The sequence below is a fragment of the Tupaia chinensis genome, unplaced genomic scaffold (genome assembly GCF_000334495.1).
Source record: "Tupaia chinensis unplaced genomic scaffold, TupChi_1.0 Scaffold000395_1, whole genome shotgun sequence".
NCBI lineage: Eukaryota > Metazoa > Chordata > Mammalia > Scandentia > Tupaiidae > Tupaia > Tupaia belangeri.
The window spans coordinates 2,093,230-2,119,526 of record NW_006159897.1 but is presented as its reverse complement, the minus strand read 5'-3'; the positions used below and the strand labels follow the sequence as shown (position 1 = coordinate 2,119,526).

The window sequence follows — 26,297 nt, the reverse complement described above, 5'->3', positions numbered from 1 at the left end:
CAGTGTGTAATTTGTAGCTTAAATATCCAGACTAAATATTTAATTTTTGTTCAATGTATGCACCCTTAGGTTTGCCAGCATCCAAACTCTCGAATGAGAGAATGGGGAGCAGAAGCTTTAACTTCACTTATTAAAGCAGGATTAACGTTTAACCACGATCCTCCACTTTCACAAAACCAGGTAAAAAAAAAAAAAAACCTCACCTCATTTCTTTAAAAGAATACTTAATATAAAATCATCCTCCCCAAATGTAATATTTTATTAGTTTATCAAGTAGATGTAATTCTATTAGTGGATTTATTTTTTTACATAATATTCTTTTATATATGTGCAGTGGATCTCATATAGAAAATAAGAGATTTTTATGGTCATCGTGAAAAAATTTGTAAATAATACTTTGTGAATGACACTGAACTAAGTTAATAATCACCTAGAGTTGGTCTCCCAATTCTCAAGTTTCTCTCTTTTTTTTGCGGGGGGGGCAGGGAGGTTTTTGCTACAGGGCATGTGCGCTTGCCAGAGAGACAGAGAGACAGAAAGCAAGAAATCACCCTCCCGGGGGGGGATGGCCACACCACAATCCCTTCTCCTCTCAGGATCTTGGGCACGCACGCACACGCACCCGGCATGAGTTTAAGCCACCAGATCCAGGACTAGAACCGCAGAAGAATACATGGGAGTTCAGCGACATAGCCATTACGGTAACTGCTGGTCCCTCAAGTTTCCCTTTTTATGTAATGCTAAAGCTTCATTTTGAGACCTCTTTTGCTTTGGTACATATGTTTTTCTAATTATTTTTAATGTCACTGCCTTTATATCTGAGAAAACGAATAGCAAAAGAAACAAGCACAATAAAATCAACTTCTATTTTTAAATAGTTTTATATTTCCAGTAAATTTACTTTTGTCATTCAGTTCTTGGCTCTGACTCACCAGCATTCTCACAAATATCTTACACAGTTTTAAAGTTCACCAAATTTTCATTGTTTTAAGACTAGGTAGGAATGAGTCATTTAACAACTATTCCCGTTGCTCTCATCATGTTGTATTGTAACTGTATTCCATAAATTTGCTCAACACATAATTGAGTGTAGCTCTTAGATAAAGAATAATGAGCAAGGCAGAAAAGATCTTTGCTCTTATAGGGTTTATGTTCTAGTGATTTCATATTTTTTTCCTACTACAGTTTGGGTTTTAACAAAGAAATCTCTCCGATTAATTACTTTAATATCCTCAGTGTCCAGCTTAATACCTGGCAGTGTGAGAGCTTAATATAGTTGACCATCCTATACCTGTGAGTTCTGCTTCTATGGATTCAACCAACTACAGATGGAAAATACTTGTAAAACAGATTCATTGTGTCTGTACTGAATATGCAGCTTTTTCCCCCTTGCCACCAATTACTGAACAATATACTGTAACAATGATTTACATTAGCATTTACATTGTATTAGGTATTGTAAGTGACCTCTGAGCTTATTTAGAGTATACAGGAGCATAGGTTATATACAAATACCACACCCTTTTCTCTGAGGGACTTGAGCATCCACAGGTATAAAGAACAATCGTAGACATTTGTTCAGTCAGTGAACCAAATAAATGACTCTTTGGAAAGTTAAAAATGAAGCAAATACTTTTGATTGCTGAAAGGGATGGCACAGAGTGTTTTTTCTGCTTTCCAACAAATTTTCCAAATATATTGGGTCGTCAGAATAGTCGTGAACTATTTTTCTATGCAAAACATGTCATGACTTTTCTTGACGACCCAATAGCTGACATATTTTCTTTAACAAGATTCATTTCTTTCTTTCTTTTTTTTTTGGCTATAGGGTGCGTGCGCTCGCCAGACAGAGGAGAGAGACAGAGAGACAGAAAACGAGAAATTACTCCCCAGGGGGATGGCCACGCCGCAATCCCTTCTCCTCCATTGTCCTAGTCTAGAGATCTTGGGCAAACACGCACATGGCGCCCAGCGTGAGTTTTAAGCCACCAGGTATGGGACTTGAACCATGGTCCACTACATGGGAGTCCAGCAACATAGCCATTATACTAACTGCTGGTCCCAGTGAGATTCATTTCTATATGGGCCTATAATTAATGTCTTTTAAAGCAAGGTAAATACCCATTTCTCCTGAAGTCTTACATCTTGAAGATTGATTATCCCCCCTCTTATTTTTTATTTTTTATTTTTGGAGAGATTTTCGCTATAGGGTGCGTGCGCTCACCAGACAGACAGAGAGACATAGAGACAGAAAGCGAGAAATCACCCCCCAGGGGGGATGGTCATGCTGCAGTCCCTTCTCCTCCATCCTCCTCTTGGGATCTTGGGCACGCACGCACACGTGCCCGGCATGAATTTTAAGCCACTGGGTCCGGGACACGAACCGTGGTCGACTACGTGGGAGTCTCGCGACATAGCCATTACGCTAACTGCTGGTTCCCTTTCCCCCTCTTATTTAAGAATAAAGATAGATGGTACAATAGATCACTAATGGTTATATAAGGGAAATTATAGTCAGCATTTATTTAAAATTAAACATTTCTATTTACCACAGTAGTCTGAGTAGAGGTGGATTTAAATTTTAAAAAGACAATGTCAAAGCCTTCCTGTTTTCTTGGGCTCCTCTTCCTAATTAATTTCTTGCCCCCTTTTCAGAGGCTTCAATTACTTTTATTGAATCCATTAAAGGAGATGTCCAATATTAACCATCCAGATATCCGACTCAAGCAATTAGAATGTGTGTTGCAGATTCTGCAGAGTCAGGGAGACAGTCTCGGGCCTGGATGGCCGTTAGTGCTTGGAGTCATGGGAGCAATCAGAAATGATCAAGGGTAAGTGTTTAAACTTAACATCCAAAAAGTTATTGAGGTAGAGAATCCATCTTAAAATCCTTGAGTAGTGGTATGTTTTTACATTTGCCCTTCCTGCTTAAGTCCAAGATCTGTAATAGTTTTTCTTAACCCTACCTTCAGTGGCTATAGGAAACTTTTAGGGATCACCTTCGTTTTGGAAGGATGAAAAAAATTCTTGTTTATTTGAAATGTATGTAAGAATACAAATTATTTTTTAAAGCATGTGTGCATTTATTTACTTTCAAAATTTGCTACAGAGCAAGTATACTTGCCAGACAGAGAAAAAGAGTGTAAGAGAGAAACCACCCTCTCCCCCTTCACCCCAGAAAGGATTATTATTTCACAATCTCTTCTCCCCCATTCTACACTCAGAAGATGCACACATACACAGCATGTTTTTCAGGCCGCTAGGTCTATGACTCAGACCATTGTATCCACCATGCCACTGGCTGGCCCCCAATCTAACACATTTTATAATGCATTTAAATACAGGTATTGTTAAATATTTGGTAGACTGACTCTGTAACTCTGTGGTTAAGCACTGTACATTGGGAGCCAGGTCCCATCTGACTAATCGTGATTCAAATCCTGGTCCTGGCAGCTTGAAAAACATGCTAAGCACATGTGTGTGAATGTCCAAAATCCTGACAGAATGGAGAAATGGAGAAAGGAATGTAGCTACTGAACAGGTTGATTGTAGAGACAAAGGGATAAGTAGCACTTAGGAATGACTCCCAGCTTTCTAACTTAGGCAGTTTAGTGGATGACTGTATCATTAACTCGGTAGAGAATACAGAGGAAGAACAACTTTGAAAGGAATGTAAGGACTTGTTTATTTTAGGGCAGGACTTTGTCATGGAGACATTTGGCAGACATTGGATATATTTATTTCCTATTCTTCAGTGGGACCCACACTATCTTCTTTTGATTACTCTTTAAGAAGTTTTAGATGCTGCATATTGGTATTTCTAAATACATTTTCTCAAATACTATAAAATGTCAAGATGCTTAAAATAAAAAGAAATAAGCTTAGATCAAACTGAAGTTTTTTCTCTCATCCTATAATGCAGTGTTTAATTAGGTTATTGTTGTAGGGATAAAACTAATTAATACACATGAAATATTGAAATGTGACATACTAAGTACTTATTGTTAGATATTGTAATTGTCATTTTCATTATTATTTTTTACCATCAGATTTTTTTGTAAAGCCTAATACTTATTATTCTCTTCATTTGAAATTCACGTAACTCTTTTCTCACAGACTAAATATAGAATTTTATGTTCCTTTGGAGATATAAATAAAATATAGTGAAGATATAAAAGATATAAAAGAATGAGGAGCTCACTTTTATCCACTGTATTAACTGTATGTATTTACACGTGCTAGTCACCTTCGTGGGTATTGGAGATACAGTGAGGAGAAAGGAGCTATACCCAGTATCCCTTTCTTATTCGTTGTCTTCAGTTTTCTTTGGTTAGTTGGTACAAAATGCAAATAGAAATAATATTTTGTTAGTACTTATTTCATTTTGTAAATTTACTAGTTTTGTTTCTTAATACCTGTGAGGTTCTTTTTATAAACTTTTATTTGTTAATTTAAGTAAGCACATCTTTTATTTAATTTTTTTAGAAAGAGGTTTTTGCTATATAGGGTGCATCAACTCACAAGAGAGATAGAAAGCAAGAAATCACCCCTCAGAGGGGCATGGCCACACTGCAATCCCTTCTCCTCCATTCTCCTCTCAGGATTTTGGGCATGCGCACACACGCACCCAGCATGAGTTTTAAGTCACCAGGTCCAGTACTCGAACCATTGTTGACTATGTGGGAGTCCAGCAATATAACTGCTACACCATCTTCTATTCCCAAACAAGTCTTTTTAAAATGTATATAAAATGTTGAAATACTATATGATCTATGTCAGAGAATATTTCCTTGTTCAAATTCTAAAATCAAATTTTGTTTGGTTCACCTTATTGAAGAGTATATATTGGGTCATTGCAAAAGTCATGCTTTTTTTAGAGGTTTTTGCTATAGGGCGGGCACATGTGCTCGCCAGAAGGACAGAGAGAAACAGAGAGTCAGAAAGCAAGAAATCACCCCCCAGGATGGAAGGCCACGTAACTCTTTTCTCACAGACTAAATATAGAATTTTATGTTCCTTTGGAGATATAAATAAAATATAGTGAAGATATAAAAGATATAAAAGAATGAGGAGCTCACTTTTATCCACTGTATTAACTGTATGTATTTACACGTGCTAGTCACCTTCGTGGGTATTGGAGATACAGTGAGGAGAAAGGAGCTATACCCAGTATCCCTTTCTTATTCGTTGTCTTCAGTTTTCTTTGGTTAGTTGGTACAAAATGCAAATAGAAATAATATTTTGTTAGTACTTATTTCATTTTGTAAATTTACTAGTTTTGTTTCTTAATACCTGTGAGGTTCTTTTTATAAACTTTTATTTGTTAATTTAAGTAAGCACATCTTTTATTTAATTTTTTTAGAAAGAGGTTTTTGCTATATAGGGTGCATCAACTCACAAGAGAGATAGAAAGCAAGAAATCACCCCTCAGAGGGGCATGGCCACACTGCAATCCCTTCTCCTCCATTCTCCTCTCAGGATTTTGGGCATGCGCACACACGCACCCAGCATGAGTTTTAAGTCACCAGGTCCAGTACTCGAACCATTGTTGACTATGTGGGAGTCCAGCAATATAACTGCTACACCATCTTCTATTCCCAAACAAGTCTTTTTAAAATGTATATAAAATGTTGAAATACTATATGATCTATGTCAGAGAATATTTCCTTGTTCAAATTCTAAAATCAAATTTTGTTTGGTTCACCTTATTGAAGAGTATATATTGGGTCATTGCAAAAGTCATGCTTTTTTTAGAAAGATTTTTGTTATAGGGCACATGTGCTCACTGGAGAGACAGAGAGACAGAAAGTGAGAAATCACCCCCCAGGGAGATGGCTATGCCACAGTCTCTTCTCTTCCATTTCCCTCTTGAGATTTTGGGTATGTACACACACGTGCCTGGTGTGAGTTCTAAGCCACCAGGCCCAGGACTTGAACTGCAGTTGACTGCACGGGAGTTCAGTGATGTAACTACTGCACCATCTGCCGGTCCCTTTATATTTTTCTATATAAAATTGCATCATGACTTTTCTGGCAACCCTATATATATACATATTTTTTTCTTTTGAAAATTTTTATTCTAGAAATTATGTGCTCACCAGAGAGAGAGAGAGAGACAGAGAAAGAAAGGGACAGAAAGAGAAGGAAAGTGAGAAAACACCCCTTAGTGGGGATGACCGCATTGCTGTCCCTTTTCCTCCATTTTCCTCTCAGAATTTTCGGTGCACACACATGCTTTCCTGGCATATTTTTCAAGCCAGGACTTGAATCATGCAGTCAGCCATGTAGAATCTATTTGCATTAACTACCACACCACCAGCTAGCCCCAGAAATGTATATATTTTGTACATTTCTTTTGTATTTTCAGAGAATCCTTAATACGAACTGCATTCCAGTGTCTTCAGTTGGTTGTGACAGATTTTCTACCAACAATGCCTTGCACTTGCCTACAGATAGTTGTAGACGTTGCAGGTAGCTTTGGACTTCATAACCAAGAACTCAATATTAGTTTAACTTCAATAGGTTTATTGGTAAGTATCATTACTTTATTTATGATAATATAATTTAGAAATCACTGTTAGGCAATTGGGAGTGAATGCCAAGCAAATATGCTTTTGGCTCTGTGGGAACTGTTTAAATGACTTCTAAATTGTAAACGTATCTTGTATAATGGATTAGGTAACATTTCTTATGAAATAATTCATATTGATAGCAGATCGTTTAAAGTAATATTGAGCTGATGTTCGGCTTTTACAAGGTTTGTCATGAGATGATTTAGTAAACAATAGTATGTACAAGGGAAATCTTTAGTTGAACTTAGTGTGAAGGTTAATCAATTTTAAATATCAGAAGCAACATTTTCATGAACTCATTTAGTAAGTAAAGCTTAGTAACAGGCATTAACTCCATAGTCCTGTAGCCTGTTCACACTGCTGTGTGAGCTGCCAGGAGATGGTATGTGGGAGAGAAGAGTCTGGACTCTGAAAACAGATCCCTTTGGTTTTCTTTCTGTGTGACCCTTTTTTTTTTTTTTTTTTTTTTTTGGAGAGAGAGATTTTTGCTATAGGGCATGTATACTTGCTGGGGAGACAGAGAAAGACAGAAAGACAAAAAGCAAGAAATCACCCTATGGAGGCATGGCCATGTCCCTTCTCCTCCATTCTTCTCTTGGGATTTTGGGCACGCACACACACACACATGAGTTTTAAGCCACCAGATCCAGGACTTGAACTGGGATTCACTATGTGGGAGTTCAGTGATGTAACCACTATGCCATCTGCTCGTTCCCTGTGTGACTCTTACCAATGGTTAAATTATTGACTTCTTGAGCCTCATTTTACATGTCTGAAGTATTGAAATAATAAAATTTAAGTTATAGATTACATGAAGTAAGCTTGCAGGTAGCTGCTCCCAATATATATTTAGTCAGACAATTATGTAGAATCTTTTACATTTATATTATAACTCAGAGTTTTATGAAGTCAAACTTAAATTTCCCTCACAAGTTATTATAGATAAGTTAATATTTTACTATTCAAAATATAATCATGGGGAAAAATGAACTCTGTTGTGTATATAATGGCTCCGATGAATGGTTGACCAGTTCATCGTTGTTTAAAGGACTACTAGGTATCACCACCTTTATTTGTGTTCACAGTAGTGGCTCTTATATTTTTATCAATGGCATAATTATTAACTCACATACTTTACTATGGTTGAGAATAAAATCACATGTTTGGACACAATAATTCTTACATGAAATTACAAATTTATTAAGCATGTTAAGGAATTGTTAATCATTTTGTTTGAATGATAATGGTGTTATGGTTTTTTTAACAATTAATAATCATTATATCTAGGTGGTGGGTATATCGATATATTGAAATTCATTACTAGTGTCCTTGGTTTTATGAGTGTTATTGATGTTTTTCTAATAAAAAGTAAAAATCAATACATAAATATATGTTAGCACAAGATCGTCTCCCCACTTTTTCTTGAAATCTAATAGAGGCACTAATGGGGGAGAGACGTTTTCATTGAATCTGTTCTACTATGAAAGAGGTTTATGAAGTAATATTTAGAGAACTTTTTTCTAAAGTCAAAACAACCATGTTTCATATTTACTTAAGTGTCTAAAATAAAATCTGGTAATAAAGTGATTTATTTTTTACTTTGCCTTTCAGTGGAATATTTCAGATTATTTTTTCCAAAGAGGGGAAACTATTGAAAAAGACCTAAATAAGGAAGAGGCAGCACAGCAAAAGCAGGCAGAAGAGAAAGGGCTGGTTTTAAATCGTCCATTTCACCCTGCACCACCGTTTGATTGCTTGTGGTTATGTCTGTATGCAAAATTGGGTGAACTGTGTGTGGACCCCCGGCCTGCTGTGAGGAAGAGCGCGGGACAGACTCTGTTCTCTACCATCGGTGCACATGGAACATTATTACAGCATTCCACCTGGCATACTGTTATTTGGAAGGTATTGTAAAGTAGCTTGGGCTATCACAGTTTACAATGAGACATGTTTGTATACTTTTTCTTTTCTGTTTTTTTCTTTTTTTTTTTGCTATAGGGCATGTGCGCTTACTGGAGAGACAGACAGAAAGCAAGAAATCACCCCCTAGGGGACATGGCCACGCAGCAGTCCCTCCTCCTCCATTCTCCCCTTGGGATTTTGGGTGCACACACACACACCCGCGTGTACTCGGCCTGATTGTTAAGCCACTGAGTTCATGACTTGAACAGTGATCGACTATGTGGGAGTCCAACAGTGTAACCATCACGCCATCTGCTGGTCCCAAAATATGTTCGTATATTTTTTCAATTAAACTTGTTCCTTTAATTTTTTTTTTAATGTTGCCAGAGGTACCTGTGCTTGTCAGAGAGAGAGAAAACACCCATTTTTGGGCATGGTAACACACCCCCGTCCATTCTTCTCCATTTCTTTTTCCTGCTGGAATTTTGGAAATGCATTCACATGTACCTGGTGTACTTTTCAATCACTGGGGCCAAGATTCATACCATGCACTCTGTCGTGTGGAGTCTGGCTTACTTAGCCACCATACCATGGGCTTTGTCTGTTTCTTTTTATTGCTTTTCTTCTTTTTTATTTTATTTTATTTTAAAATTTCTTAGTTTTATGTAATTATTACACATATACAAGTATATACATATACTCTGTGGGGTATAATATAGTATAATACTTTGCAAAACCTTCATGCCAAGTGTGATAATCAAATCAAAGATATTACCATAGTCATCATTTTTAAAGGAGAATATCTATGTATTTGTATTTGACAAAACAAATTGTTAACTTTGCCATATTTTAAATTGTCCTCACGCAGAACAAATTATTTTTTTAGAATTAATTTTATTTATCATTATTAATTTTTTTATTTGACCAGAGAGAGACAGAGACAGAGGGAAAACCACTAGGTCTGGGATTCAAAATAGGGTCAGCCATATTGGAGTCCAGTGCCTTAACCACCACACACACCTGCTGGTCCCTAAATTGAATATTAAAAGCCTCATCTCTCTGTTTCTATCTTCATCCCTTATTATCTCTGTCAGTCACAGTTTCTGCCTTCGCCCTTCTCTTTTATTTTTTTTCTTGCTTTCACAAATGGCAAAACCAGGTTGCAAACCATAGAGGGTATTCAGTCCCTTACTGTACATGGAAAGCCTTTTATTTTTTCTTCTTTTGAGCTCTACTTACAGAGTGTAATTCAAATATAATCAAATGAGAATTTTACAAATAAAAAGATATCAGTAACAATAAAATTTACCTGCAAACTTGCCAGAAAAAAGTAACGTACATTTGTTCAGTAAATATGCAATTTCAGTTTTCTTTAATCTTCTGTCTAAAACTTTCTCATAAAATCAACAGTTTATTAGTGAGCATTCCTTCTTTGTTAAAAGTCTCTTCATTTTTGTTTCATTTGTTCCAATTTAATATTTTTTAAAAATAATCCTTTTATCTGCTTTTGTAAATTTCTAAGATCAGGAGGTTTGATGTTAGGCAGCATAGTGAAGCTTAATTGTACTTCATAATGTTTCTAATTAAATAGACCTCTAAATACCTTCTCTAAAAATTAACGATATGTGTTTCCTAATAAAAAAAAAATTGAAAGCTGTTTTCTTCTCTTTAGTTTTTATTTTTGTTTATATTTTTAAATTTTTGTTTTGTTTTGTTTTAGTTTTTGCTATAGGGTGTGTATGCTCACCAGAGAGAGAGAGAAAGAAGTGATAAATCACCCCCCAGGAAGGATGACCATGCTACTGTCCCCTCTTCTCCAGTCTCCTCTTAGAATTTCGGGCATGCATACACACACACACACACACACACACACACACACACACACACACACGTGCCTGGCATGATTCTCAAGCCACTGGTCTGGGACTGAAACTACACATTTGGCCATGTAGGATACAGTGCCTTCACTTCCACTCCACTTGCTGGCCCATTTTATGTTTTTTCAAATTGACAAGTAAAAATTGTATGTATTTATGAAGAAAACCCTCTTTCTATTTTCTGTTTTAGCTCCATCCCCTTACTCCTCAGATCAAAAACATGCTTGTCTTTCTTACTGTTTCATTGGTTTGGTCAAACTTGTTTTCTCTGATTCCTGTTTTCCTTTCAGATAGCTTCATTTTTAATTTCGTTGCTACCTAAATCTCAATTATTTTTTCTTCCTTACCTCCCCTGCATTTCCTTGTCTCTTATCATTAGATTTTCGTATTAGTCTATTTCAGAGTCTCTTAAACATTAATATATATAACAGAATCACCCAGAGGACTTGGTGAAGCTGATTTCTTTTTTCTTTTTTTTTTTCTTTTCTTTTGGAGAGATTTTTGCTATAGGGCGCGTGCGCTTGCCAGACAGACAGAGACATAGAGACAGAAAGCGAGAAATCACCCCCCAGGGGGGATGGTCACACCGAAATCCCTTCTCCTCCTTTCTCCTCTTGGGATCTTGAGCACGCATGCACATGCGCCCGGCGTGAGTTTTAAGCCACCGGGTCTGGGACGCGAACCGCGGTCGACTACGTGGGAGTCCAGCGACATAGCCATTACGCTAACTGCTGGTTCCCATGCTGATTTCTGAACAACCATTGTGATCCCATTCCCCCAGAGCTTCTGATTATTTTGGCCTGGGATGGGGCCTGAAACTTTGCATGTCGTCTAGTTCCTGAGTTCCTGGGTGATTCTGATGCTGCTGACTCAGAGTCCACTTTTTGAGGACCACAGAAATGTCCATAGGCTGCTGCTGGTCTTCTCATTGTCACCAAATCCTTTGGCCTGTGCTCAATCCTCATCCTACATTTTTTAAGTATTTTTTTTAATGCTACTTTTTTAGTAGCATTTAGCATTGCTATTTATTTTCTCCCTGAAATTTTCTCTTCCCTTGGCTTCTGTTTCATATGTGCCTCTACTTGTTTGTTCAGTTTTTATTTTCTTTGGTCCTATTTCTTCCCTTGAATCTATCCTATATTTGTAAATGTTCCCCAAATCTCAACTACTTCTTGCTCATTAATTTTTTTCAAGTGTCTTCATCTAGTCCTGGTGCTTCAGTTGTAACCTCTGTCCAGGTGTCTCCTATAATTAGACTTTTTGCCTGCACCCCTCTCCTTAGCTTTGTCCACTCAGCTACCCCATAGTTATGCTCTATTTATACCTCAACTCAGATGATAGTATTTACAATGTACTTTAGATTTTTATATTCTATAACCTTAAGTATAAACTTAAGACTATCTGGTTACCTCTGTTGACCAATGCCTCCAATATATAGAGACTGATAAGAATGTCAAGTATATTTTTTGTAACAATTTCTAGTTTCCTATGCCATCACTGAAACTACAATGAAAATATTTTTTTGTGAAATTTTTATAAATATTTAGGTTCTCTTTCATCTGCTGGATCGAGTTCGAGAGTCTTCTACCACAGCAGACAAAGAGAAGATTGAGTCCGGAGGTGGCAATATTCTCATTCATCATTCAAGGGATACAGCGGAGAAGCAGTGGGCGGAAACATGGGTATTAACTCTGGCTGGCGTGGCACGCATCTTCAATACTAGAAGATACTTGCTACAACCTTTAGGTACGTGTACATGTATTCTCTGGTTCTATAAATAATTCATGATAAAAGGAATTTGGAGAATACAGAAGACTTACAATTTATATACAATGCTACTGCCAAGGAACAGTCGGTCTTAACTTACAGTCCTTGTGGTTATTAGTGATAGTGTTTCTGAGCATATGCATTTTCATTCATTTCATGAACAATATTTACTGTCTGCCTACTGCAGGCTAACCTCTAGAGGGAAAAAGGATGAGCAAAATATATACTGACTTTGCTTTTATGGGCATTAGAGAGAAACTGAAATTATGTAACTAAATGCAGAATTGCTACAGTGAAAAATTCAACAAAACAAGTATCCATTGTGCGCTTATAATACCTTTATAACCTTTATGATACTTTTGATAGTTGTGAGCATGCTGTACATATCATTAATTTATTTGTTAGTTTTTATTTGGCTCTTTTTAAACCTCTTCTTTACTCTTTGCAAAAAGCATTTGGCAAAGTCTTGACAAAATAAGTATCATTTTAAATGCTTCCATGATATTGACTCTATCTTAAAAGCTTAGTAACTAATAAATCTAAGTTTAGATTTTTTTTAGAGGGAAGACAGTTCACATGGCTATAAATTTTTTTGTAACTAGAAGACTATGAAGTAGTTTTTATTATTTTGGAATAAAGTTCGCATTTTTAACATAACTGCATGAATATATAGTTCTAACTAGCCTCTTAGAAAGGAGAAAAATGCCTTTGCAAAGAGTGAAAAAGAGGTTTTAAAAGAGCCAAATAAAAACTAACGAGTAAATTAAATGATATACTCAGCATGCTCACAATGGCAATAAGCAGAAGTGTTTTGTTTAACTGTCAGATAGTTTTAAAATAGAACTTGGCAAAACTCTTTAAAGAGTTTACTTAAAAATCTATGTTTTATATTGTTTGTAAATTATACCTCAATAATTAAAAAAATAAAAAAAGAATATAGAGAAGAAGTTGGGTGTTACTGAGCAGGTGTTGCAGTTGGTCCAAAATAAAATAGTACCTGTTGTTTTAGACCAGACATATTTCTAGCTTCTCTGTTAAATGAGTGCTTTTTTAGGCATTTAGAGTTATCCCTTAAAAAAAAAAAAAAAAAAAAGCTAAGGCAGGTGTGGTGCACTGGATAACATAACAGAATCCACATGAGAAAGGTGTTGGGATCCTGTCCCAGGACCTTCCTGAGCACACTGGGTCCATGCATATGTGTACATGACCCAGGCTGGCTGAGATTGGGGGTGGAGCATGGCATGAAGACCTGGGGGGTGCCTTCCTCTTTTGGTTTTCTCTGTCTCTCCCTCTCTTGGAGGAAAATAAATAACTTTTTAAACAAACTAATCGTGGGCAGTTGGCATAATCGCTATGTCACTGGATTCCCATTTGATCAACTGTGATTCAAGTCTTGGACCCAGTGGCTTAAACTCATGCCAGGCACATGTGCGTGTGTGCCCAAGATCCCGAGAGGGGAATGGAGGGGAAGGGATTATGGTGTGGCCATCCCCCCTGAGGGGTGATTTCTCACTTTCTGTCTCTCTGTCTCTCTCTGCCTTTCTGGCAAGTGCACACGCCCTATAGCAAAAACCTGTAAAAAAAAACAAACAAAACTTAATCATTGTAGACTTCCCAAAGTGAAAGTCTTTAAGCCTTGATAATCTGCTTTATATATCTTATAGCCTACTTAAGTTGTACTGCTTCAGGAAATATCACTTTCTCTTATTTTTGCATTATTTTAAAGCTAGTGTGTGAATAATAATCCATGTTATTAAAAAAGTCATTGAGCTTGGTTACTGTAGGAAACAGTGCAGTGTTTGGAGCATATCGAAACCAGCTGTACTAGGCCACAGAGAGCTTCATTGCAATGTACTCAGTTGGTCATAGGAGCAGAGCAAAAGACTGAATTAGTTAGGGGAAACCAGCAACTACTAGTCAGCCCATACACTGCTGATAAAGTGACAGTAGAATAAGTTGCACATAACGAAAAACAAATTATTGTAAAAGAATGTTTTGTTTTTATGATGGATTTTTTCGTGTAATTCACTAAGAGCTGCAAAAAAAATATTCCATGACTATAAAAGTTGATTTATTTTTTCAATGGGGAAGGGATAGAAGAAGGCACCTTTCACAGGGTCTTCACACTGCAGTCTACCTCCAGCCTCAGCCAGCCTGGATCAAGGGCACGTAGCACTGGGTTTATAGGGAGGCCTCAGGATGTGAATCTAGGACCTTCCAGCATCACAGAGTGTTGTATTACTGCTGTCCGACTCTCTGGCCCCAAATATTAAATTATTAAAATATGGGAATCAAAATGTAAAGTTCATATTTTATAAATATGACAGTTTATTTTAAATATTTAGACCTATGTGACTTAAAAACTAAAAAGCACATATCATATTGATATATCTTACAACTTTTCCAGTGGTTTTCAATAAGTATGAACGAGAACATCAGGTCAGCTCTATGGCTGGTGGTTAAGGAAGCCAAATCTCACCTGGCCAATCTTGGGATTCGAGTCCCAGGCCTGGTCGGTTGCAGAACACTCCAGGCAACATGTGCATGTGCATTCAAAGTCCCAAAAGGAGAGAGAACTGAGTAAGAGGTGGCGTGACCACTCCTCATAGAGCTTGCTTTTTCCTCTCTTTCTCTTTCTGGTGTGCGCATACACCCTTTAGCAAAAGTTAAATAAATGAAAGTTAAAAGAATGAGAACATCTTATTTAATCACAAATGAAGGTGTTGGGTTGTCAGGAAAGTCATGACTCATTTTTGCAAAGAAAAGTATGTCATGACTTTCTCAACAACCTAATAAATGGATAGACTAGTAATGTTACTGAAAAACTTTTTTTTTCTTTTAGGTTTTTGCCAGAGGGTGTGTGCCCTATTGCAACGAGACAGAAACAGAGGGAAAGTGAGAAGTCGCCCCCCAGTGGGGATGGCCATGCCACAGTCCCTTCTCCATTTTCTCAAGATTTGGGGCATGCACGCAAGCCCATGCTCCCGGCATGATTTTCGAGATGCCAGGGTCTCCAGCCGCATTAGGCCATGTAGGAGTCCAGTACCTTAACCCCCACAGCACCTGCTGGCCCCACCAAAAAACTTTTGTTTCACCCTCACAGGTTTTTTTCTTATTCTCCTTAGGCAAAAATACTAGAGAATAGTATAGACATGCATACATTTCAGACCAAAACATTATGTAAATCTGAATTTTTTTTTTACTGGACTCTTGAGTTGTGATATTTTAATTCATATTGTTAGTACCTTAGTACCCAACCATATTTTTTCTACCTCTATGGGAACTTAAGCACAAAAGAAAAAACAAAAAAAGCTTTAAAGTATCTATTAGGAGAAAATTTGATTACTTTTATGGTAAAGATTTTTTTTCTCTTTCTAATATAGGAGATTTTTCAAGAGCTTGGGATGTTCTTCTTGACCATATACAATCAGCAGCACTCAGCAAAAACAATGAAGTATCTCTGGCTGCTCTGAAAAGCTTCCAGGAAATTTTACAGATCGTGTCCCCTGCCCGAGACTCAGATAAGCCTGAGACACCGCCTGTAGTTAATGTGCCTATGCCTGTCCTTATAGGGTCCGTATCAGGCCCTGGCCTGAGCAGGCCTTTTGTAAGAACAGATTCCATTGGAGAAAGACTTGGAAGATATGGTAGCTCTGAGCCACCCATAGTTACTGACGAGCTTGAAGATCTGAATCTCTGGTGGGCTGCATGGAACACCTGGTATAGAATTGGATCTGAAAGTACCAAGCCTCCTATTACTTTTGATAAACTAACTTTTATTCCCAGCCAGCCTTTTCTCACAGCTTTAATTCAGATATTTCCAGCTCTCTACCAACACATAAAAACTGGTTTCAACATGGATGATTTACAAAAATTGGGAGTCATATTGCACAGTGCTGTTTCAGTCCCAATAAGTTCAGATGCATCCCCTTTCATTCTTCCATCTTATACTGAAGCAGTTTTGACAAGCTTACAGGAAGCTGTCCTCACAGCTTTAGATGTTCTCCAAAAGGTAATGTCATTTTAGGGGCTATCTAAGCAATAATGCATATGGTTCTCTGGAACTTTGTACTTCGTTATATATTTGGGGGGGGGATTGATACTGTATCATCAAGATTGCTGTTTATGTGTGCTTTGGAATAAAATCAGGATAGTCACAATCTAGTTATTTTTAAAAGTTGTGGTTTTCTGGCATTTTAAAAAAGGATGGGGCCAGCCAGTGATGTGGTGGCTAAGGCAGCCTGATCCCATTTGGCTGACTGTGCATTTGAGTCCCGGACCCTGTGACTTTAGTAACATGCCAGGAACATGTGCATGCATTCTCCAAGACTGTAGAAGAGAACTGAAGAGAAGGGATCGTGGCACGGCTATCCCCGAGGGCGGTGCTTTCCTCACTTTGGCTCTCTCTCTCTGGCAAGCATATACACCCTGTTGTATGCATGCACACACACACACTGCAGTAATTCAGGTGTGTTTTGAGTCTTTCAGAAGCTGTCTATACCTTCTTACTTCAATTCTTCAGTGTTTTTGGTTTGTCCTTGCAACTCTTCATAAAAGGATATATTTGGAATATTAACTAGTAAAGTACTTTGATGATTAGAAGATTAACAAGCAATGATATATCTTGGTTTTTTTTTTTTCCATGTGTACTTAAGTTTAACTCTGAAATTGTTGGAAGCCTGTATTTATAAAGCATAACTTTATAAAAGAATTTTTAAAAAGAGATATATTTTTAGCTATATATGTTTACTATTGCAAAAATTTACTAAAACAGACAGACCTAAAAATCATTGAAATAATCCAGATTAGCAAGCAAGACAAGACTGAAATCAAAATGATAAACAACAAACTGCTAACTAAATAGCCCATTATTCTAACAGAATAACTTAGATAGTTTAACAGAATCAACCTGAAACTACATTCCGATCACAGATGTGTCTCAGCAGCCATTTATATGATGCGAATCATGTTTCCCTGCTAGCTGATTTTGCTATGCCTAACTAGAACAATGAAGATTTTCACAGTAGGAATGTTGGTATCTCTCCCACACCACGAGACCTTGTAGTTGCTCTGGAGGAAGTTTAACTGAACAGCAACTCCCTATTAATACTAATTGCATTGTGCAGAGAAAAATATTGTGGAAAAACAAAATTTAAGAGAATCTGGCATTTAAAAAATTTATTGTGGGGGTATTGATTTTCCACAATTAAATTGAATAACTGTTTTTATCTTGAATGGAGGAAAATTACTTTTTTTCCTCTGACTGAACATGCAGTTAACATGCTTATAAACTGCCCTAGAGAGAATGAGAAAGTTATTCTGTCAGAAAAGAAAATCATAGGGTTTTGGGGATATCCAAAAATAACCTGGAACTCTCAATCAGATGTTTGATTCCAGTTTCTATACACATGTAGAGACTAATATAGAAGAAACAACAACTCCTGTCCCCCAATTTTTAAATTTGAATTTTATTTATTTATTATTATTTTTTAATTTGACAGAGACAGAGAGAGAGAAGGAAAGTGAGAAAGCAAGCAACCAGGTCTGGGACTTGAACCTAAATCACCATGCCATCTGCTGGCTCACCCCCAATTTTTATTTTTCTTTGAGAGATTTTGCTATAGATTGTGTGTGTTTGCCAGACAGAGAGAGAAAGAGACAGAGAGATAAAAAGTGAGAAATCATCCCCCAGGGGGGATGGCCATGCCACAGTCCCTTCTTCATTCTCTCAGGATTTTGGGCATGCATTCACATGCACCCGGCATTAATTTTAATCCACTGGGTCCTGGATTCATATCACAGCTGGCCATGTGGAGTTCAACCATTTAACCATTTAACCATTATGCCACCTGCTGCACCCCCCAAAAAATAGTTTTTTAAGAAAGGATGTATGTAACTTTTTAAAAAACTCTGCTTTAGCAATAAGAGAATAAACAGAATCATTCATTTCAACTACTAGGAATTTGTAAAGTTTTTAATAGCTTTGAGATCAAAATATGCCTTCTGTCTAAAACTTATCTTTATTGTTTAATTACTTGATACCATTTTTGCATAAAATATTACTATAGCCATCATTTTATTGCTTATGCGATTATATAAATGATGTTTTGTAAACCTTGAATGAGAGATCTTCAATATCTCCTAACAGAGAAAAATTAACATATTTAATAACAGTATTTTTTTGTATTTTACTTCCTACATATCAGAAAAAAATTTTAATTTGCTGTAGGGCAAATGCACTTACTGGAGAAAGACAGAGAGAAAGAAAGAAAGAAAACAAAAAGCGTCCCCGGGTGGGGGGGAGATGGCCTTGCTACAGTCCCTTTTCTTCCATTTTCCTCTAGGGATTTGGGCATGCACACACTCTGCCTGGATGTTTTTCAGTCTGCTGAGCCTGGGATGTGAACTGCACAATTGGCCATGTGGAATCCAGCTGCCTTAACCACTTTGTCACTGGCTGGCCCCAGAAATTTCTTATACCAGCAAAATTGACATGCTTTAGGACTTTTATCTTTAAACTATTATGCTGCCCAGCAAAATATTTATTGATTGTAAGCTATTTTTCTTCCTAAAGGAAAAACGGACTTCTGATTTCCTGTTTTCTTCCTAATGAGGAGCTTCTGTGTTGTTCTTCCTCGGTATCCTTATTGTGCTTAGTAGTATTCTCTTGGTTCTCAGATTTGTAGTTCTCAACCCTGTTGATTGATTTATGTGTAGTAATTGAGGGGTTTTTGCCAAGTTATTTTAACATATATGGAGAAACTTGGAATTTGATTATCTGCTTTCTATGTGCAGTACTCTAAGTTCTGAGGTCAGGAGACTGCGTCTGTCTCACTTATTGCTAAATTTCCTAAAGCCAGATGACTGGATACTGCATCTGTCTCCATCACCGTGAAGACTGGAGTTCACCCCAGGAGACACCATCGCATTACATGTGAATGGTGCCCTTGAGCTGTGTAACAAAGCCCTATTTTCTACATAACAGGGCAAGACTGCAGCTTCCTTGTCTATAAAGTAAAAACAATGAACTACAGCTTTTCACCTGTTAAATTTGATATTTATGAGGTATTTAGTGTGTAGTACACATAAACATTTCGTTAATGTTAGCTGTTGTTATCATCATGAGACTAAGACTAAGGTCTTAGCCATTCTCAACATCATGTACTAAGACTAAGATCTCTGGCCTTAGTACATGGTAAGCACTGAGGGAAGTATTGTTGAATGTGTTAGTAAGTGAAACCTTCAACCATATCAGAAGTTGGATGTCCAGTTTCTTTTCTTGTTTTCACCCATGCAGTTTTCGAGGACTAGTGGGAAATATTGTCCATATTGCTTCTTTATTCTTAACTTTGGGACTAGAATCAGTTATCAGGTTTCTTTCTATAGATTTTTTTTTTATGTATACAAACTTAAGAATACTGAAGAAAAACTTTTCTTAGACAAAGTTTGTTACCAAAAAAAAAAAAGGTTCTATACTATGTATTTTAAGATCCCAGAATTTCTTTATAAATCAACTATAACACTGTTAGTATGTTTTCTTTTTATAAAAGACCATTGAAAATCAAATATATAGTCAAAGTCATTATTCTGTGGTAACATAATTCCAAAGAAATTGTGATACTTATTTTTTTCAGGTATCCTTGTGGGATTTTTCTCTCTTTTTTTTTTTTTATCTTGGTTGTTGAAAATAAAAGAATCCAGTTAGAATAATTCTATCTCTTTTCCACAGCAATTACTGCTTGTTTACTTCTAATAGTAAAGACTCAATAAAAGATTAATAAAGATGAAACAGAGCAATCAGAAGCAGTCAATAAAGAGAAATATTTTAGTCCATATAAACTTTACTAATTGAGCTCTCCATTCACTGTTTCTGAAAAAAATGACCAAATATCAAGAGATGGTATCAAATGTCTTTATTCTGCTTTCTTGAAGACAGTGTAATAATAGGATGGTCTTACAGGTATAGGCAACTCTGGCTTATCTACTTCATGTAACGATGCAGTTTTATCTAAAATTTCAGTTATTGCTAAATGACTACTTCTCTGAGAGAAGACACAAACTAACCTATTGTCTGATAAGTTTAAAAAGCCATAGATTGCATTAAATATTTTTGTACACCTTTTTTTTTTTAAAGAAATGTTTAAAAAATGGAAATGCTTTGAATTTTGGTTTAGTTTATCAAAAATGTCTTGATCTAATTTTACTTAATTTTAATTTTTTAAAAAATATTTTATTTCTTGTTATTATGTTATTATTATAAATTTTAGCAGAAAGAGGCAGAGAGAGAAAGAGAAAATGAGAAAGCAAGCCTGTAGTCCAGGACTCAAACCGCAGTCAGCCACGTGGGAGTACAGCACCTTAACCACCACACCATCTTCTGGCTCCATTATTTTTATTTTGATTTTTGAGAGGTTCTTGTTATAGGGCACATGCACTCGCCAGAGAGAGAGAGACAGAGAGACAGAAAGCGAGAAATCACTCCGGGGGGTAGGGGGGGGAAGGCCTTACTGCAATCCCTTCTCCTCCATTCTCCTCTCGGGATCTTGGGCACACATGCACATGTGCCCAGTGTGAGTTTAAGCCCCTGGGTTAGAGACTTGAACTGCCGTCAACTACATGGGAGTCCAGCAACATAGCCATTATGCCAACTGCTGGTCCCTGGCCCCATTATTTTTTAATTTGACCAGAGGGAAAGCAAAAAAAGGCAACCAGGTACAGGACTTGAACTGTAGTCAGTCATGTGGGAGTTCAACACCTTAGCTACCATACCTTCTGCCACCCCCTGGTTTAGTATTTTGAAGCTTAATCTTCAACCTTATTCTTAAGCTTAAAGTGATCATACTTCTTGTTTTATAAAGCACAAATATATTCTAGACACTCCATAAATAAAATCCTTAACTACTTTTACCACAGGAAAAAATAAACATTAAGCAAAAAAATACAACAAGGTAGGAGAAAACACATTTGTAGCTAGAAAAAATAAAAACAGATAAGATTTATTTAAAGTGCTTTTAACACATTTGAAATAATAAAACTGTGTTGTCAGGATATATATTTCATTCTTTCTGTCAAATTTTTGAAGTAATCCAGAGAAACTAGTTACCAGTCAAAGTATTATTTCATTCATTTATATTAAAATATTCTTGTTTGGGGGCTGGCAGGGAGCATAGTGGTTAAGGCATTGGACCTCCACATGGCTTACCACAGTTCAAGTCCCAGACCTGGTAGCTTGCTTTTTCACTTTCTCTCTCTTTCTCTTTTTGATCAAACTAAAATAATAATAATAAATAAGGTTAAATAATTCTTTTAAAATATATATATTCTTTTTCAAAATCAGATCTGTATATTGAGATACGTTAAGCACTAAATACACTAAAGCCCTATTAAAACAATATATACACAGAAACACATTTTTACAGATGACTGATTTTCCCAATTGCTGTGTACGTGAGTGTTCATTGAAGTCAGTGGACCAGGCATATATAGAAATTAGCTGTCATTTCAATAAAGTTTTATCACTTAAATAGGAACAAATGTCATTTTGGTCAGTGAAACTATTCTTAATGGTCTTGGCTGTGATACTGAATGGGTGCTCAGATTGTAGACTCTCAAGACTCTCTGGGAATTCTATTTAAGTGCTTCCCTTTATCTGTTAAGGAATTAATCACTATTTTAATTTAAAAAACATTTTTTAGCCAAGTAAAACTTTTATACTATACTTTATTAAATAATAGTTTAAAATACTTTGTCTTTCTGAGCTTATAAAAGATAGCATAATACACATAAAATAGGACAGTCTTTAAGATTCTTTGGTTAGGTCCTGCCAGGTGGCATGGTAGTTAAGACTCTGGACTCCCACATGGCCAGCAGAATCCCAGACCCATCAGCTTGCTTTCTCACTTTCCCTTTCTCTCTCTCTCTGTGTCTCTCTCTCGTCAAATTGAAAAATAAATAATATCAGATAAAACTGAGTAAATAATTCCTTTTAAAAAAGATTATTTGTTTAAACAAATATATGTACAGTAAAGGACTTAAAAGAGTTCAGAGGATGCATTCTAATGTTTATATTTTGCTTTTGTAGGCCATCTGTGTAGGACCAGAAAACATGCAGATAATGTATCCAGCCATATTTGATCAGTTGCTGGCATTTGTAGAATTTTCCTGTAAACCTCCACAGTATGGACAGCTAGAAACAAAGCACATTGCAAATGCAAAATACAATCAGGTAATTTACTATAAATTACATTTGCTCTGTAGGATTTCATGACATAAATACAGTCAGTTCCTGTTAAGACAAACTTTGATTATCTCAGAAAAAGAAATTTTTCATTCACAAATAAATTTACATGTATTTGTTAACAGTCTAAGCTGAACAGAACTGTTGTTTAGGAAACCATTTCTGTGTGCCTCTTCTCCTTGTTTATTATGGCTTTCCTCTTTCAAGTGGTTCTTCAGAAAGTTTGGCCTTTCGTGTTTCTCTACAGTACATTTTAAAAAATATAAGTTCCCTTTGTACCTCTTTTCTGACTACACCACCCCATTATAATCCAGCTTCTAAATCCCTAAGCCCTACCTCACCTAAAATAAATAACTGCAATGCAAGATAAAGAAATCTGTTTGTACTAAAAAAGTTATACACTACTGGTGTGAAATTTAGTTGGATTTTATGTAAAAGGCTTTTAGAGCCAAAGTTGGCAAATTTTAACTTTGTTTTGGCTTTAGGGGAAAAGTAAATTGCTGAATGCATGCACATGCTAATTTGTTCACACAACATAAAAATTATTATTCTGTAGCTTCCGAAAAATAGTTTTAATATGTATTAACTTTTCTCATTCTATTTGTCTTGCAACACAATGGAATCACAATAGATCCAACTATTTGCACCGGTGAGTTAAATTTCCTAAAATTGTCCTTAACTATTGGCAGCAAATAAAGTACATCTTTTTCAGTTCTTGATAGAATGCTCTACATGCTTTTTCTGATAGTTTTAATTTTTGCCTGACTGAAAATGATTTTTTTCATAAAATACATACCTCTTTGAAATTTTGCATGTAATTTAAACTGACCTGCTACCAAGGCCTGAACGTTAAGACAAAAAAACTTTCTCTTTGCAAACAGTATGATTTTATTTAATTCTGTTTCTTTTTAACTTCATGTGAAAATATTACTTTCTAGGCGGAATGGGTAGCCTTGAATTATGTACCATTTGCTGAAAGGTCTTTAGAAGTAGTTGTGGATTTATACCAAAAAACAGCCTGTCACAAAGCAGTGGTGAATGAGAAAGTACTCCAGAATATTATTAAGGTATTTTTTTTTCCATTTCTACCTCCATTTGATGATGACAGTATTATTGATATTTCCTTTTAGGTAACAGAGTATCATTTTATTGGGATAAATGGAAAATGTAATTTATATTATTATTTATAATGACTTTTCTCCAAAGTCCTTGAGTTGTATTTAGCAAGCCAATTTCCTAAAGAGTGAACTCTTTTTAATGAAAAAATATTTTAAGACAAGAGATGAGTATGCTTTAGACTTCTTATAATTCTTAAATTTTGCCATGTGAGAGGGTGAGGACCCTGCTTCTAAGGACAGTATTTATCAAATTTAAGACTGATGAGCATTAAGGGACAAATTTACCATGTAGCCCATCATTTTAAGTGATCATATAGTCTTTTTTTTTAAAGCCAGTTCTATAGTATATGGATAATCTTTTTTTAAAGAATTATTTTAACTTTATTTATTCATTTATTTTAATTTGACCAGAGAGGGGGAGAGAGAGACAGAGAGAAAGCCACCAGGTCCGGGACTCAAACCATGGTTGCCATGTAGGAGTACAACGCCCTTAACCACCATGCCGCCTGCTGGCCCCGGATAACCTTTTTTTTTTTTTTTAATCATCTCATGTTGAGTGTATGCAATTTCTCTAAGGCTTATTTGTTGTTTTCCCTGTATTTTGAAAAATACCCTAAATCTTGCTCTTCCCCCAGCATGAGTATACGCCTTGAATTGAATGAATACAGAACACTGAGAACAGTCTCCCTCTGGGAAGAAGGCCTTTCTCTGTGCCAAGTCTCATTCCTTTCTTTGTGTCTATGCTTCCCTCTTCCAACTTTCATTTTTGAATGATGGTTCTTTTTTTCATTTTCCTTTTAATAAAATAATTAAGTCTTTTATACCACAAGAACCTTCTCTGAGCTCTATTTCCCATTCAAGTTGCCATCTTTCTGCTTTTACTTCCAAATTCCTTTACTGACTGTGGCCTTCACCTTGCCACCACTGATGCTCAGTCTGTGGTATGCTTCTGATGTCCATATTGCTCTTCAATGTGAAGACCTAATCTTCACGTTCTAAGTTGTTCTCTAATTTTTAAATCTTTCCTATTGTGTGGTATTACCCCTGCCTTTCATAACTTTCTGCCCTTGACTGTTTTTTGATAACTTCTTTCTGACTCTCACCAGAACTGTCCCCTTTCTTCTCATTTATTGAGCATGTATTTTAAAACATCTCTACTACCAGGTACTAAGAGAATTAAAAATGAATAAGTAATTTTTACATTTAATAGTTCAATAGAGAAAGGCAAACAAATAATAATAAATATTAAGTACTAGGTGAAGATCACAGGTAAAGGCAGCTTTGCTCTGAGGTTGACCTGACTTAGAATTGCGCATTGCTGTTTACTCACTGCTCTATGATTTGGGGCAAATGAACCTGTCTGAGAGTGTTTCTTATCTATAAAATAAAGATCATACCAATACTACTTACATGCCTTAACTGTAATAAGGAGAATCCATTGAGGTATACCATTTAATGATGCTTGCCAAGTATTCAGTGCTGAATAAAATGTTAGGTCCCCTCATAGACAAAACTACTGTGGATAGGAATGAATAGAAATGACACTTGGGACCAGCAGTTAGCGTAATGGCTATGTCGCTGTACTCCCATGTAGTCAACCGCGGTTTGAGTCCCGGACCCGGTGACTTAAACTCATGCCGGGTGTGTGTGTGTGCATACCCAAGATCCCGAGAGGAGAATGGAGGAGAAGGGATTGGATTGTGTTGTGGCCATCCCCCCTGGGGGTGATTTCTTGCTTTCTGTCTGTCTGTCTCCCTCTGTCTTTCTGGCGAGCGCAAATAAAACCCCTCCAAAAAAAAAAAAAAAGAAGAAATGACACTTGTGGGACCAGCAGATGGCAAAATGGTTACATCTCTGGATTCCCATGTGGTTGACCATGGTTCAAGTCCTGGGCCTGGTGGCTTAAAACACACCAGGTGCATGTGCGTGCATGCCCAAGATCCTGAGAGAATGGAGAAGGGATTGTTGCATGACCATCCCTCCAGGTGCTGATTTCTTGTTTTCTGTCTCTCTCTCCACCTCTCTCTCTCTCTCCCTCTCTCTCTCCAGCAAGTGCATACACCCTATACCAAAAAATCTCTATGAGAGAGAAAGAAAGAAATGACATTTGAAAGAGTTTGCCTAGGTAAAAAGAGGGAGGTGGGTATTATAGGTCAATTAAGAAGTATAAGACATCATGGTACATTTTCAAGAAGTGTTGAGAAATTCTATTTGGGAAGGTTTCAGGGCCTGGAATAACTCTGAAAAGATAGTTATGGGACTTATAATTCATCATAAACCAGACTTTATTCTTTAACCATTGTAGAGCTGAACACAGAGCAGTGCCATGAATCAGTGCATAATTTTAAAGGAATTGAATGATATTTTTCTGTACTCCCAAATGCTTTGTGATGTCATTCTTTACAGTGTATGGTGGTAAATTGAACAGGGCTCTTCCTTTTTCAAAATGCATGAGCTTTATGATGGCAAGAAATGAATTTCTCAGTTCAGCATTCACTTACTGAGCATGTGCTATAGGCCAATCCCTGTATTTAAGCAATAAAAAAATCTAAAAATATATAAGTTGAATAGATTGACTGTGCTCATGTTCTCTTGATTTCAGTAAAACATTAATTACAGTGGTAAACCATACCATCCCTTTATCTAAGCTTGAGTTATAAAATTAACTTAAAATAGCCCATGTATCATTTTGGTTGCAAGTGGTATACATTCATTCAGGGTCTGACTTGTTTTAACAAGAAAAGGAGTTTTCTGGTATGTACTTTTGGAAAATTCAAAGTTGGACAGGGAGGGCTTTAGGATTCATTGATCCAGTGGTTCAGCA

The 26,297-nt window shown here is 36.4% G+C and overlaps 1 protein-coding gene across 3 annotated transcripts in view; it reads left to right on the top strand.

Annotated features, from left to right (window-relative positions):
• MON2 (MON2 regulator of endosome-to-Golgi trafficking) overlaps positions 1-26,297 on the top strand; it is a 114,287-nt gene that overhangs the window by 64,301 nt on the left and 23,689 nt on the right. For 2 of the 3 annotated variants that reach the window (XM_006154141.3, XM_014590037.2), the window contains 9 exons: positions 70-180; positions 2,656-2,831; positions 6,368-6,530; positions 8,184-8,477; positions 11,899-12,097; positions 15,502-16,130; positions 22,200-22,343; positions 22,987-23,004; positions 23,294-23,422. In XM_006154141.3, coding sequence (XP_006154203.1) covers positions 70-180; positions 2,656-2,831; positions 6,368-6,530; positions 8,184-8,477; positions 11,899-12,097; positions 15,502-16,130; positions 22,200-22,343; positions 22,987-23,004; positions 23,294-23,422 — 1,863 coding nt within the window. The remainder of the gene's footprint in view (positions 1-69; positions 181-2,655; positions 2,832-6,367; positions 6,531-8,183; positions 8,478-11,898; positions 12,098-15,501; positions 16,131-22,199; positions 22,344-22,986; positions 23,005-23,293; positions 23,423-26,297) is intronic. The other variant, XM_006154143.3, reaches the window with a different exon arrangement.